Source organism: Cyrtonyx montezumae, unplaced genomic scaffold (assembly GCF_038088225.1).
Source record: "Cyrtonyx montezumae isolate F1298 unplaced genomic scaffold, pur_monq_1.0 scaffold_13, whole genome shotgun sequence".
Lineage (NCBI taxonomy): Eukaryota > Metazoa > Chordata > Aves > Galliformes > Odontophoridae > Cyrtonyx > Cyrtonyx montezumae.
Genome location: NW_027071859.1, coordinates 14,087,077 through 14,102,888, shown reverse-complemented (window position 1 = coordinate 14,102,888; position 15,812 = coordinate 14,087,077). Strand labels below are relative to the sequence as shown.

The following is a 15,812-nucleotide window of genomic DNA, read 5'->3' as shown; positions in this document are numbered from 1 at the left end:
TAGTTTATTTTGGTGGAACAATTTAAGAAATTGATAGTTTAAATACTTGCAGTGCTTTTATTTTGAACTTTTTTTTTTTTAATGAAGAGTGATATTGGCAGTCCCAGGAGGAAGGAGGAGGAAGGAACAATGGCAAGAAGTCTGGTCTAAGAATGTTGCAAGAGGAGATAAGTGCAAAGCCAAGTGAGGATAAACAGTGGGTCATGTGGGAGACAGACGGTTAGGGGGTTTTCGATGTCACTGGTTATACTTCTAAACAACCTTTTGTTCTTTTCTTTTTGGCTCTTGAAGCAGGGTCTTGGATTTGTGAACAGATTATGCTTAATGCAGTCTTATTTTCACGTCTTTGAATTGTGACTAAGATTATAAAGCTAAGTGTGCAGATTTTAGGAATACTGGAAGAATTTGGAAAGCGTGTTAGGGTGTAGCTATTAATCATTTCATCGTACTGTTTCTACAACAAGATAGCGCTGCAGTTTAATACACAGAAAGTAACGAGCTGTTTGTCTATCTTTTCCTTTTCTTCATCTGACGTGGGAGTTTAAGCCTGCTTTAGCACATGCCAAGCAAAGCCAACACAGCTGCAGAACATTTGCTTCATTTTGTCCTTGTGGTGCCCGTCACGTGCTGCGGTCGCTGTTTGGCTCAGGCTGGAGGAAATGGGGCACTGCTGCGCCCTTATAGCTTGGAAACAGGGATGGAGAGACATTGTGCATCTGGGTACTGCCATCAGTATCTCTGAAGATTTCCTAAATCCTGTAGAGTTGTCACCTTGTTTAATAAGTTCTTCTTTCACACTGCCTATTCAAAAGGATTGCATACCACTTCGTAATCTGATCCTGGCTAATACCCATGTCTTCAAGTCATCACACATCTTTGAGGAAACCACTGCTCTTGGGATTGTTTCGCAGCCTGGGTTTTGGTGCACTGCATGCTTGTATTTTACTTTGGGTCTGAGTCAAACTAAGGATTGCTGATGAAATCGATGAATTAACTCATGAATGCAGGTCAGTGTGTTTGTTCAGTTTTCTTCTGGAGCTGCTCGGAGCGGTTGTGGAGTATCCTTCTCTGGGAGGTACTCAAGACCCTCCTAGACACCTAGCTGTGCAACCTAGTCTAAGGAGCCTGCTTTGGCAGGGGGGTTGGACGCGATGATCTATGCAAGTCCCTTCCAACCCCTACAATTCTGTGATTCTGTGGTTCAGACCATAATGACAAGAGCTTTCTGCAGCATGGGGACGTGTACCCACCGGGCTTGCTTGTAGCTGAGCTCCTCTATTTACTGAGGTCCTTTTCCAAAATCACATTTTGTCTGATGTGTAAGGATCCTTATTCTCCCAGCTGAAATTTGAATGAGCCTATTTGCCCTATGATTTTAGTTTTTAATGGCACTCTTTAAGGAATTCAAATTGACACAGAAGCCAGTCCTTCTTGTTTATTTTTAAAAATCTCCTATGAGGTAGAGAATTCCAGCCATACAAATTCTGCTAATCAGCCATGCTGCTTTTACTTTCCAAAGCAAGCAGCAATTCCTGCTTTGTTCTCCAATGTTTTTGCCATACTCTGTAATCTTAATATGGGGGATTTCCTTCTTTGTCATTTGATTTTTTTTTTTGTTTCTTTCTTTGTAATTTTGTGTTCTTGTTCATTTTTAGCAGGTGCATGTAGTACTTGTTCACAATAAAACAAAAATAGTGCAGAATGAAAAGAATCAAGGGTGAGGCTTTTATTAAAAAAAAAAAAAAAGCTGAGGAGGAAGTTCACTGCTGAAAGGGTTATTGTAATCAAGTTTATCACGGGAGCTTGCTGTTGTGTAACAGAAACTCTAGCTTGTCCATACCTGCCTTGAAGCATTACTTAATGAAGAAAGAAAACAAACCTACCAAAATATTTATGAAATTCAATAAAATCTGTTCCCAAACTCCTATAGCTCAATATGTTATGACAGTTCAGTTCCTTGCTAGATCTCTCTATTTATAGAAAGGCCGCATTTTTTAGGAAAGTATTTGTTGCTCAGAGCTAACTTGAGCATGAGCAGAGTAACACACAACGTTTCTCTGTTGGTTTAATAATATTGAAACTCATTTATTCAAAAACCACTTTAGCCAGAAATTGCCTAATGAACAAAACTTCCTCAGAGTAGGATATTAAAAGCCTGCAATGCAGCCAAGCAGTTTTTTGGTTGTTGTTTTTTTTTTTTTTTTGTGGTAAAGGTACCTTGTCAGGGATTAGACTAGATGATCTCCAGCCCCTGTGATTGTGTGGTTCTGTGATCTGTGCTGAATGCTCAGTTAGCTCTTTCTCTTGCACGTAGGTTGCTGGCTCATCATCCATTTACCATTCCTTGATTTAAAAACTGCCTGCGTCAATACAATGCAGTCAGGTATCCCAGCACACTGAGAATTTATTCTCTCAATGTGTAAACATCATTTATTGAGTCCTCTTCTAAAATGAGTCTTTTCTGTACAGTGATCCTCCCCACTTCAGGATTCATTTGGGAGTTTAAGATGCAGTAGCTGTTTCAGCTGAAATTCTAGAGGTAAGCACCAGGGAGTCTGCCAATGCTCTTCTGTTATTTTCAAATGGTGTCTTTTTCTTTCCTCTCACATATTGCCAAGTGGATATCTTGAGCAAGATTCGTCCATCTGAAAGATGAACAGGCTGATGCCATTGTCCCATGCTAAACTTTCAGTTGTCTTTTCTGATCAGTAGGACACTTGGGAAACGGCAACTTCAGGTGTGTGCTTGTTCTTTCTTTTCTAGCAGAACTCTTGCAAGCAGTGTTTTTCTCAGCAGTTGTATGAATGGAGCTGTAGCAGTTTCACCTGTCTTTGTTCTTCCTGTCATTTGGTTCCCTTTTAATAATTCCAGGCACACCCTTTGCTGTTACATCAGCATCTGTATATGATTCATGGTTATCGGTGTTTGAAGACCTGCATCTGCTCCTTTCATCCACCTAAAGCTGCTGGTTCCGAGTCATGCTCAGAGCCCATTGAACCTGGTCCACTGCTTCTGATGGTGACTTAGGGAGGGATGGAAGAACAAGGAGCAGTGGTTCTCTCCAGAATCCTTTCACCTGCACTAGCAACTTGAGACTGGGACATTTTTGTACAGCAGTGGTAACAGTGCCCATCCTCTATGTCGCCTTTCTCTCTGATATGTGTATATATATATATATATATATATACACATACATACCCTGTACTCTGACAAAGAAATAATTCATGTAAAATTCAGCTTCACTCTGCACATTGTCTTAACTGCAACACAGCTGCTTACGTTTGTTTGGCCATCTTACATAAGTGGGAAAAAAGATATGCAAGTGTTACCTATTTCTGAAGGTTTTATTAATAGTAAAACAAAGCATTAAAGCGCACTTAATTTGTGTGTGATAGTTATTGCAATTATTTCATGCTGCTTCAGGTGGGGTGATGATGACACAGATGGTAAGCAAAGGAAGAAAAAACAGACATTAAAAGTATTCATCAGTAAGACTTATTGATGTGTATTTGTATGGGGTAGTCAGATTGGCAGAACTGCGTGAGAATAGTGATTGGTGAGGACAGTACCCCAGACATGGAAAAATAAACTTCAGTTACCTTAGGAGCATGGACTTTCCACTCACATTAGGAATCACATAACAATTGGGTCACAAGGTCATTTAATTCAGCATTAAATACTAGTTCGGTAGTAATAATAATCACAGCTGATGTGGTTATTGTCTTTACTGTCAGTTCTGCTGTGTAACTGTGCAGCCCACAGCCCATGTCAGGTGGGTAGGACAGCTTTCTGTTGCAGAGAACAGATGCAGCTCAGCTGAAGCAGCTGAGTAGTAGAAGCAAAGCACGGTGTGCCAGGCTCTGCAGAGCACTTGCTTGGACTGCTGTGGTAGCTCATTTTACCTTAGCTAGTTCTATAACTAGGTTGGGCTCCTGGCAACATAGGATTCAATGCAGGCTTCATTCAGAGGTGTTTACGCATACTGGGGTACCCACTTGGAGTACTCTGATGGGCTGATGAACTTCAGACTAAATATCTTCTGATTTATGGACACGCCTTGCATTAATGAACCAGCTTCTCAGTTCTGTTGTAAACACTCTTCTCCAACCTTCATAACTTGATGCTTTCCAAATCTTAAGGTTAAGCTCCTTTTTCAGTCAATTTCTTGAGAAATTTGGCACAGTTTTTCAAATTCAGTCTAGGCTGACTTGATCATCTTGAAAGTGATGAGGTTTGCTGGTATTCAGATAATTCAGGTTAATTCCAGCCATATCAGAGATCCTCAACAACCTATAAAACGTCAATGATATTAAAGCAGATTCCAGAATTAAATGGCTGTTAGAATCTCATGGAAGGATGCCTGCTACTGAATGCCTTCGAAAACATGCAGGTGTGGGAAGAATCTTTGGGTGGAAATTCATGGGTAAAGGGATGATGAAGGGAACCGTGCTAGGGAGAAGTACTGGAGAGGAGTGTGGTAGGGGAAAAGATAAAAGGGAGCATTTTAAACAACTCTTCAATTCTTTTCAGAAAGGATAGAGCGCTATCGCAGTCATGTAAACAGAACTGTAACTATAAAAGTAATTACCATTGGTTTCTTGTCCTGATACAGGAGGAGAAAACTGTCAATACAGTCATCTGAGAAAGAGTCAGACCACATTTGAAACAAGAAGCTGTGGAGACTGCAAATGAATCTAGAAAGCCAGCCAATTGTATACTGTTTTCTACTTGTTGATCGGCAACATTCTGATACTGTCCAAACAAGTAGGGGAGGCTGCAATCTTGGCTCACCCAAAACAATTACCTGTTGCTGTGATCTGATTATCATGTTAATAGTTTGGCTCACCTGCTTCTGAAAACCAGGTGGTTCTTTTCTAACACAGGTGAAAAATTTCATGTAATTTTGAAAGATAAAGGGAACTGATTTAAATAGTGTAGTAAGTGTATATTGCAATGAAAATCTTATACTAGACACTTCTTTACCAGCTGAACATTGTATATTCTTTCTCCTATACAAAGCTGGAGCTGGGGAGAGAGAAAAAAGAAAAGCATTAAAAAGCATTAATCCTTCATGCTACTTTCTGTAGAAGACCTGAAGTTACCTTATTTTGTCAGGTGTGAGAATGAGATACAAAGATTTTAAAGACAAAGCTGTTAAGGAAAGTGCTCAGTAACCTCTGTACCCATTCTAGACAAGTTATGGGCTCTGTCAGCATTGTTGATCAGTCTTGAAGAAATTCCAGCTTGCGAAACACCTGAAAGGGCTATCAGATGGCATGACTTTAAAAGGGTTTTCTGTCAGTCTTCCTGAAATTATTAAGTGCCCTCAAGGGTTTGTAACTGAGTTTTATATGTGGAGTGTTTCCCAGGTTCTCGAAACAAAGTGAGAGCTTAGTAACTTCATGTGCTGATGGACAGGGGAGTTGTCCTGATATTTAACACAGAAACACGACTGCAAATATGTAATGCAAAATCTTTTAATTTGTGATTGGATAAGTGAAAGTTGTACTTGGAGAATGTGTAGTGTGTGATCTAATCCCCCCTTGTCCAAGGCCTCCTGCCTTGGGATTTAATCTTGAGGTGCTGCAGGCTTTGCTTTCACTGGAAGGAGACCCTATATCTGAAACTTTCTTTCCGAGTTGATTTGTTGGTTGATATTTGTTGCAACTTGTTTTATTGCTTTGTTTGTTTTGCTGGAAGAGATGCATAGCTAGGTAGAAAGTGATAACATTTATTGATTAGGAGGTATCCAGTATTTACCCATTTGGAGGTATTCAGAAGCACACTGGGCAGCCTGCTCTAGGTTGGACACAGTTGGCCCAAGATTGGACCAGGTGAATTCCATGGCTCCCTTTGAACCTCAGCCATGGTGTGGGTTTCTGACTTTCAAGGTTGCTGGTTTGCTGTATTTTGTTTGTTCTTAGAATTGTTCTGACATTTACCGTGCTTGCTGTGTGGAATTCGGGTGTTCTATTTGTTTTAACCCTCCCAGTTAGTATGAGATTTTGTAGCATAAGAGATTTTCTGTATGAAATCAGACCTCCTTCAGAATTAGGCAGGTGTATGTGGTGATGGATAAGAATATCCAGGGCTAGAAATGTTCTCCAGTCCCTTCAGACCTCAACCGTCAAACCTTCCAGCTCTTTGCTGTGATGTGTCTTGCCAAGTTGTGATCTGTTAGATTCAGCTTACGCTTGCAGTTCACAGCTCAGGTGATGGCTCCATGCTCCTGGAAGCACAGGGATCCATGTATCTTACGTTGTTGTAATTCAGCTCTGTAGAGGCACAAGTTGGGCAGTCAGTGACGTGGAGCTTGGGAGTTAAGCCTTGGGAAGCAGTAATTGATTTGGTTGGTCTTTGTGGTGGATTAGTGTGTCCTTCTAGATCCACGTGTCCCAATTGTGTTTACATCTCTTTATGAACACAAATTGACTAAGAACTGTGCCTGTTTGTTAACACCCTTTTAAAATGAGCCATATGGTAGTTCTTGGTGTTCCTTTTTATGTGTGGTTTTTACAACACTTGTGTTCGCTGGGTTTTTTTTTTCTGTTGTTGAAAATTGGTTATTGTGAAGGAAAGAGCATTTTCTATCCACTTTGAAAAATAACTGTGTTTAATAAGCTGCAAATGAAAGCCTGGTTTGCATTATGAAAACTATGAAACAAAAGTTGGTGTTGGGTGTGAGGAGGAAGGTTGGTGATTCATTAAAAGTACCTAGGACTGGAGAGCTGCCTCCTTAGCCTGATGGGGTGAGAAAAGCTCATATATAAAGTAATTGGACTCTCAGATTAAGAGCTACATTCTTTAAGGTAGCTCATGGTTTAATCAGACTGTTCAGATAACTTCACTGGTGATAGTTCAGTGTTTGAAAATGGGAATGCTTCAAATGACTGAATTCCTGGTGTCTTTATTTTCATCTGTGTGAGGCTATTAAGAAGCTACTAATTCAGCTGCTTTTCATCCAAGGGAAAACACATTTCCTTTGTGTCTAATTAGGAACATTACTTATGCAATGCTTTTATTTGAATTACCTGGGACTTCAATTTTTCTCCAAATACACTTGAGAAAAATGAAATATGATTCAGGTTTTGTTTTGGTATTTAATTTACAACTGCTCTTTTAAGAGGAATGGGAAGCACCGTGAGCCTGAGCTTTAGCAGAAGTCTGGCAATGCTTGTTTTTCTTGTTTCTCAAGAGAGTCACGTAGAAGCCTAAGCCACTTTTTAACACCGTTTAGAAAATCTAATGAACAACTTCCTAACTGTTACAAGAAGTTGCATGTGTAATAGTGACAGTAGAATTATGCATTTGCTTAAGCGTTTATTAAGGCTATTAAGCAATACTTAACTGCAGTATGGGGGGACAGCACTTAAGGAGAAAAAAAAAAAGTATTGCAACTTTCCAAAACTGTAAAATGTGAACATTGGCTACATAGCTTATATTAAAAGAAATGAATCCAAATGATCAGAGAAAAAGGCATTATTTCAGTCTTACTGTTGTCATAAACATGATTGCTCTGTTCTCAGTCTGGTCTACGAAAACCAGAACCCTGAATTCATGCTTGATCAGGGAAGTTCTGAATCTGTACACAAAGTGTAAACCTCTGCTAAATTCCTATTAAAGGAAAGTACTTAGGTTGCTCTGAAAGTAATGCCTCCTATTTCTGTAAAGATTACAACGGAGCATAGTAACACTGATAGTGTAAATGCTCAGCTACAAAACACTATTGTTCAACATAGTCACCACCATTAGCTACTGAATTTCATTTGATCATAAGAAATAACTTTTTTCTTTCTACAGTGAAGGTAGTGAACCACTGGAACAGCAGGTTGGCCATGCAGTCTTATGTAGTTGTCATCTTTAGAGATGCTCAGAATCCAACTGGACACGGTCCTGGACAACCTACTGCAGCTGACCTGAGCAGGGTGCTGAGATTGGATGGTCTCCCTCCCAGCCTCACCCATTCTGTGATTCTGTTATCTCTTACCTCTTGAGATATTTCACCTTCCATTTAACTGTTGTTTTTAAATGCAATTTCAGTCTTGGAGCAACTGAACATGTACTGATCCCTTCACTAAGAAGGCAGTGGCTTTGGCAGCAGGTCTGAACAGCAATGTTTTGTTAGCATTATATATGTTTTATGGGCTTTAAAAGTAGCCAGTGTTTCCCTTTGCAGTACTGCAGTCTGGCTCCATTCTTGCACATCTGTTCAGTCATGCAGAGTGCAGAAAAAATGCCGAGTTTCTATATAAAATAAGAAAATTCAATATTAAAATTAATAATAAATACGCCAACAGAGAAAATGCGTAACGCTTTTAACTCTGTCTTTCAGTCTTGGCCTGTGTATGAAGAAGTCTACAACAAAATGGTTGAACTTGCAGCGTTTTTAGACCTGCCTCGTTTTCCAGATATAACAAACAACTGCTTTCTGCATCCAGATGTGTTGTGCATGAAGTACTTGATGGAAGCTAACTTACCCGGTAAATATTTTCCCAAACCTGAACTGATAACATTTTTTTTTTTACTTTATTCAACACCAACAAAAAGACTTGAATTACTACTGTTAAAAGTGCCTCCTCTTTTCCATTTATTTTGCACGTGCTTAAGCCTGAACTGAAAGATAATTTCTATAGAAAGTGCCTCCATCAAACATGGAAGTATGTTTGGAAGGCTCAGACATGCAGGGCTCTCTGGTGCTGACTCTCTGAGGCTGCTGAGTGGATGCTTCATTTCAGATCCTTCAGAAGCGATGTGAGCTAAGAGCTCCTAGTGCAAGTCACCTGGTTTAGTAACTACAGATGAGTGATTCCTGAAGTCAGGGCCTGATTGCTTTGCTCTGAATGGAACCATAATATGTAATATCGAACATACGTTCTATGATACTGTGTATCAGCAATAGTTTTAGTATTAACAAGTGATGCTGTGTGACAAGCCTGTCCCTCTTGGTTTCTGATTTAGTTTTGAAAGAACATACGGCATAAATATGAAATATTTTTCTTTATTCTAAAAGGAAGTCTTGAATATTGATCTACCAAAGAAAGACCAATGACAGCCAATTTGAGACAATAGTGTCTGCTGAACTGCCCTGCTGCTGTTTCTGGTGGTGACTTCTGCAGACGAATAGCCTGTAAATTGATGGTTGGGTTGTTTTTTTTTTCCCTAAAAGACATTCTAGCAATTAATAGTTTGGGGATTTCATTTCTTACTTAGTTATTTGTTACACTGAATAAAACAACTTGGCTTTTGCATCTGCTGGCAGTTAATGGCAAGAAATCAGCCATCAGATATAGGACTAAAATGTTGGAGTAGGAGCTCTACTTTTGTTGTTTTACACCGGAGCTGCAGTAGAGCCTATAGAAGTTCATTTGTTCTTCATACTCTGAAGTGTCAGTGGAATCAAAGAGAGGCTAAAAATCAAGTATTTCCAGGTTAACTACAGAGAAATAAAATTCTCAGTACACTTTGAAAGTTAGTAGAAGAATATATTGTCCCTTACTCTTTCCTTGCATCTGAACTTTGTCATGTAGAAGTGTCTTTTTGTTTTGGTTGTTATTTTCTGTTATTTTCTTTTATAAATGGAAAAAAGGACGACTGTTGTTGTTTCAACTGCTAAAATGAATTGGTGTTCCTTCTTAGGACAGTGAATAACAATGAAAATGTAGTTTAAATGATCTTAAGTACGAGAAAGCATATCAGAAGCAGTTGCAAGAAGTTGTTTTGGAAGTGCTTTTATACTTCTGAGATTTTATTTAACTTCTACTGTTATTTATGAGAGGATTAAATACTGGTTTGTAGTGAGCTCTTTGTAAGCAGCAAGAGAATACAAAGTAGAGATGGATTAAGACTGTACCTAGTCATACCTTGCTAACCTTTGTGGAATCCACTGGTGATGTAATCACCACCTGTATTTCTTGCTGAACAGGAACAGTGAGAAATTTGAGGGATTTGTATCTGTGAAAAATAAGCATGAAGTAATATGAGGCTGTATGGATAGCATGCTGCTGCGTTGGGAACCACAGCTGTATAGGTTTGGTACAAACCGTGGCAGCAGGTGCAATTAGCCCTTACAGGTCAGCTCTGGGTTGAACCTTAGCAGGAAACATCTGCTTTGTGCCCGGTGCTGCAGTGCCCAGTGCGCTGGGCTTCATGCCCTGCCGGCCTCATTAAGAAGTCCCTGGTACTCCTAGCACTGCTGTGGCCTGGCTCTGGCTCTGGTCCCACATTTGTTTTAGGTTGATAGACAGAACAAAAAGGGGGTTTGACAGATTTTTGGCTTTGGGTTTATTGGTTTTTTTGTTTTTTTTTTAATAAAACAACTGGAGTTTAAATGTTATTAGGTATATAGATTTAAGATTCACTTTCCTGGAACAAAGTTCAGGATGATATAATGACATCTTTTGAATAACATTAAGACAATATTAAAAATGTTTTGTTTTTTTTTCCATGTGAATGTATGTTAACCTTTTTGATTATAATTACAGCAAAGATTACCTACCACCTACAAAAACATCTAAAAATGCTTTTCAGCCTGAAAAAGATGGCTAATTGTCCCAAAAGGCCAGAGCAGTGTCTTCCTCCAATGACCAATATTTTACACTGCAGAAGTATTTTTATCTTCTTTCAACATACTCATTTTATATTTTTATTTATTGTATTAACTAGATGAATTGCACAACTGGACTTGTCGCGTGGTGAAAAAGACTTCTATTGGTGAAGCGGATTTCCTGACTCTAATGCCTGGAAATAAATCAACAAGGAAAGTGAAGTATGATGTCCTTGCAGCAGCAGTTATTGTGGTGGTTCTAAAATTACTGTTTTTATTAGATGATCACTATGAATGGTAAGTATACAGGCAAATCTCTAACAAAGCCCAAACTTTCATATAATGTAAATGACTTTCTTTGATGATTCTTCCTTCAATAATGTTTAATTTATGGTATTTTGGTAATGTTCAGTAACAAAAAACATTAACTTGAATGTTACTTGGAATGTTACTTATTTTTACAAATCAGCAGTTTGAAGCTAAAACCTGGAGGGAAAGTTAGGCTGTATTTTTGTCAGCCACATTTGAAATTCATGTGAAAATTGCAGTATTTGGAGCTATAAAAGAGTCTGAGTTTTCTTTCTTTATTCCAGGTTGCTCTCAGACTTCTCCGCAGAAAGAAATAAAAATAACAAAGAAGGTGAAGGTATATAAATATTCTGGTAGAAGCAGCCTTATGATTTTCTAAACCAAAATAACTTTGTAATCAGGCTTAGAAAGTCTTAATCCTACTGATTGTTAAAGAGTGCTTTTGTCGTTTATCCTTTTCAGGCAGTTCTTTAAAGACGATCTGGTTTTGTTCATATAAAATTGTTTTGTCTTACTTGCTTAATTCTGATAGAGATACCTAAGAAGAATGTAAGGATAGTGAAAAAAACACACTTTACTGGATATGTTCCTGCTTTTCCTCGCTCTCTTCTCCTTTTTGTGCATGTTAGGTGAAGGTGAATGGTTACACTTAAAGCGGGAACGCACTTTGATCGTAAATAGCAGATACTTATTAGGGGCATCCAACCACATTTATGATAAAATCCAAACTAGTTCAGTCTTGTTAAATAAAATGTCTTAGTGTGTAACATATTTGAGATGTAATCTGTTTTCTTCTTCCAAATAATCCTGAGAGAGTGTGGAAAAGCTAGCAGCAATTAAGATAGAAAAGATAATGGTGTGAACGTAGTTCTTTGAGGGCAGAAAGACCAAATCAAAGATTAGAAATCCTCAGGAAGATCCTCCACGACCTTATCCAGATCACAGTTGAAGACAAGATCAAAGATGTGTTGCAGTGATTTATGTTTTAAGCCTCACATCTTTTTTTTTTTTTTGGTTCATTTTTACCTTTCTGTTACATTTATGTCCATAACAAAAATGAGCGTTAGTCATATGTGAACGTGTCATCACCACTGTAGCTAGAAACAGTCCCCACTGACAACTAAAACCTCTAATTCTCATTTTTAAGTGGATACTCCAGCTTATTTTGGATCTTATTATTTCGTTTTTGTTTCCCTTGAAAACTTCAGGTAATAGTGACCTGAGTAGAAGTTGCACAACTGCTTGTGAGCTGAGGCTCCAAGCCATTAATGTCTTAATAGGGTTTCTCTCTTATTAACAAGTCTCGTTGCCTTTGGGAATTAACAGCTCATTCTTTGCCCACTTTTTTTCCTTTGAAATCTGCTGGTGCAAAACAATCCATATGCTGTGTTCTATTGTCCCTGTTCTTCAGCAGTTGGAGTGGCAGCAAGCAGCTGATGTGAGAGCTTTCTGTTCGGGCACTGATCAGTGCCAGAGCTCAGCACCACCTCTGGCACTTATCCAAGCTGAGCATGCTCAAATGAATAATGACTGATACTGCATTGTAAAGATCCAGTGTACACAAGCTGTACTTTCAGTATAACTAACCTCTCTATAGCCTTTCTATTTTTTCCACTATATAAATTATTTCAGCTCCTATAGTTTGTCAAGGCCAGAAGCTGAGCGGTAGGTAGTTGTAGCTTCCTTGCACGTGTCTGTGTGCATACAGCCTGCAGACTGCACACATACACAGTGCTGTTTATGCACAAATAAAATGTGATTGAGGCATGCGTATGTACGTGAGTGCATCACAGAGCTCTGTGTGTGCCAATTGACTCAGCCATGTGAGTGCAGGACTAGCAGTACCTGCCAGGTGAATGGTTGTGCCATGTCCCCGACAGCGAGCTTCTTTGTGACAGATGTCGAATAATTTCTGTTAAAATAAATATGAAAATTCTTTTCTTCCTATGGATCACCCTCACAGCACCTTCTGTGTAGAGGAGTTCAGAAAATAATCTTATCCATACCATTGCATTTTAATAACTACTGAAGGATCTTTCTTCCCTTTGCCCATCTGAGGCCACCTGTAGTTCTAGTTTGCAAGGCCTCTTGTGGAAGGATAACTTGAATAGCAAAGGCACAGAAAACATACAGAACTTTGCTTACAAGAACAGTATATTCGCCTTCAAAACAGTTTGCCAGCTAGCTCTTCAGAAGTGAGCATGATGCAAGCATCCATGCAGTGCAGCTGGGGTGATGGGGAAATGCAAAGCCTGGTTAATTCACGATGCAGATAATACACCCACAGATAATAAGAGTTGGTAATTTAAATGTACCCTACGCCATAGTTCTGTTTGCAGTTGTTTTACTTATTGTACCCTGTTGATCTACTTCAATCCTGTGCCTCTTTGGAGTATCAATGGTAAACATGCTGCTGCAATGCTGCAATGCCTTATGTCTTAACATTTTTGCATGCACTTGTATATATTTGTTCACATTTCAGTGAGTGAGAATCCTGTGCTCAAAAAATGTGGGATGTTGATATGCAGTGAACACCATTGTCTGGATTATACTTCTTGCCTTGCAACATCTCATAAGCAGCAGGATAGATGGTGGGGGATTGACACTGTTTCACCTCCTACATCCGAGCTTCAGAACTTGTTTAAAACTAAACTTCTACGGTTTCATTAATTCCTTAAAGTCAGATTTCAAACAGATGAAGACTAGTTAGTGTTGTGGAGATCTAGTTTGGGTAGTAATTTGACTTAACTTTCAGAAAGGAGGGAGAACGATTGACTCATCTAAAACTAGGAAACATATTCTCAGCAGAGGCATTTCTTCGCACCTGTTACGCTGTTCCTTTCCTGCATTTCTGCTTTTCATTTTCTCTGTCTTACAGAAATGTTAGATTAAGTATGTTTTCTATAAGCACATGGAATTTAAGATTTGCCTACAGATAAGAGATACAGTCTAACTGCATGGTGACCACATTCTGTGTGTCATATTTCTTTCACTGCTTCACAACCTAAAATGTGAATATGAATGTTTTATTCAGGTGGTCCATATTTCGAGTTCAAAAAGTGGTATGAGGTTATAAAATGTACCTTGGATGTGGAGCAAAAAAAACTGGATGAAGAAAAAGCAAAGTAAGATGTTTTTAACTACTTGATAATGATAATAACAATACTAAGGTAGATGATTTTAAGTGAAATCCTGACCCCCCACAGAAGTTGAAAAGGTTTGGAATTTGTTCCATGTTTCCATCCAGCACCCCTGGGTGAGCAAATTGATTTCATCCCAATCTTAATTTTCTATTTACAGTCATAGTATTTAACCAACATATTAATTAAACACTCACTTTCTGTGACAAGTAGGTTATACAACTGGACAATAAACCGGTTACAGTAAATCTAGGCTTACATGCTTCCATTTATCTATGCAGAAAAAGACTGCTGTGTGTGTTGGAGGAGGTGGCTTCTAATGGTGTTAACAGTAGATTATTTTGTTCTTATTCTAACAGCTCTACTCAATTAAGAAATTATTATTTTACATGCTTTCTTCAGCTTTCTTTTTCCTAACAGTTTTTATTTCTTTTACTTGTAGGTTTCTGTGGAGATGTGAAAAGCCACTGTTTTATTCAGTCAAGAAGAAATCTAAACTTCTTAGGAGAAGACGTGAGTAAAACTCCACCTCTTTCTGCCAGCACAGAAGTCTGCTCCAACTTTTCCCATCATAGAAATTCTGCAACCTTGACTGTAATAATATTTACATCTTAAAAATACTTTCCCTTCAGTCTTTCATCTCTGGGCACAATGAATGTAGTACTATTTTACAACTCTGGAATTCTTCAATCAGACATTTTCCTCCTGCTTAACTGAAATTGCAGCCTTCATAATGACCTATTTAATGTAATCTCAGAATTAGTACTTTGTCCCCATCTCACCGATTTGTCAGCTGCCTTTGTATAACTGTTCTTTATCAGTTTTTGTTGTTCTCCCATGGCTTTTCAACTCTTTTTCCACATACACATCTCTCAGTTTGTACTTTTGGTAGACCCTCTGTCCTTCTGTCCTGGTTGCTCTTGCAGTCTTCTACAATAAGTGAGGAAGGATTCTCTGAACATGGCTTTGCTTGACTAGCTGGCTGTTCATGATCAGAATGAAGGTCCATATGTTTTAATATGTATGGAAGTACCTCTAAGAAATCATGGAATGACTTGGTTTGGAAGGGACCTTAAAGATCATGTAGTCTGAGCTCCCCTTTTGTGGGCAGGGCTGCCACCCACAAGCTGCCCAGTGGATTGGGTTTTACTTTTCTGTTTAAAACAAGCAGAAGATCCACCAAACAGAAACAAACAAACAAAACCAACAGCAACTGCACTCATCTGTGTATATAGGAAAACAAGAATTTTATTCAACTAAATAAAACCTGAGGTTCTTCATTGTACATTTTCTAGTAGTAAGCGACAGGTAGTGGGAGAGAGATGTTAGTGTGGCAAGTGATGTTTTTTCCCTTTTCTATGCTCTTCCAGTTTCTGAAAGTGACTGATTCAGGAACTTCTAAGCTCATTGTATACTCCTGTTAATTTGAATAACTCATGTTAGACTTACTGTGCAAGCGTGTATTGGGTTTTTATTCACGTTTTTGCACTTCAAAATTCTGTAGGGGATGATCCTACAATTAAGTTACGTTATGTGGAAAAATGTATTTAGGTTTCATAGAGTCACAGAATCACTGAGGTTGGAGAAGACCTACAAATCACCCAGTCCAACCATCCACCTATCACCAGTCATTCTCACTAAACCATGTTCCTCAACACAACATCTACCTTGAATACCTCCAGGGTCAGTGACTCCACCACCTCCCTGGGCAGCCCATTCCAGTGCCTGACCACTCTTTCAGAGAAGTATTTCCTAGCATCCAGTCTGAATTTACCCTGGTGCAACTTAAAGCCATTCCCTCTTGTCCTATCAGTAGTTAC

The 15,812-nt window shown here is 38.8% G+C and overlaps 1 protein-coding gene across 2 annotated transcripts in view; it reads left to right on the top strand.

Moving 5' to 3' along the window:
- The window catches only part of TAF1B (TATA-box binding protein associated factor, RNA polymerase I subunit B), a 44,506-nt gene that overhangs the window by 23,401 nt on the left and 5,293 nt on the right, over positions 1-15,812 (top strand). The window contains exons 9-13 of one of the 2 annotated variants that reach the window (XM_065730727.1): positions 8,333-8,480; positions 10,663-10,840; positions 11,137-11,183; positions 13,887-13,977; positions 14,435-14,505. In XM_065730727.1, coding sequence (XP_065586799.1) covers positions 8,333-8,480; positions 10,663-10,840; positions 11,137-11,183; positions 13,887-13,977; positions 14,435-14,505 — 535 coding nt within the window. Of the gene's footprint in view, positions 1-8,332; positions 8,481-10,662; positions 10,841-11,136; positions 11,190-13,886; positions 13,978-14,434; positions 14,506-15,812 lie in introns of both variants that reach the window. The other variant, XM_065730726.1, reaches the window with a different exon arrangement.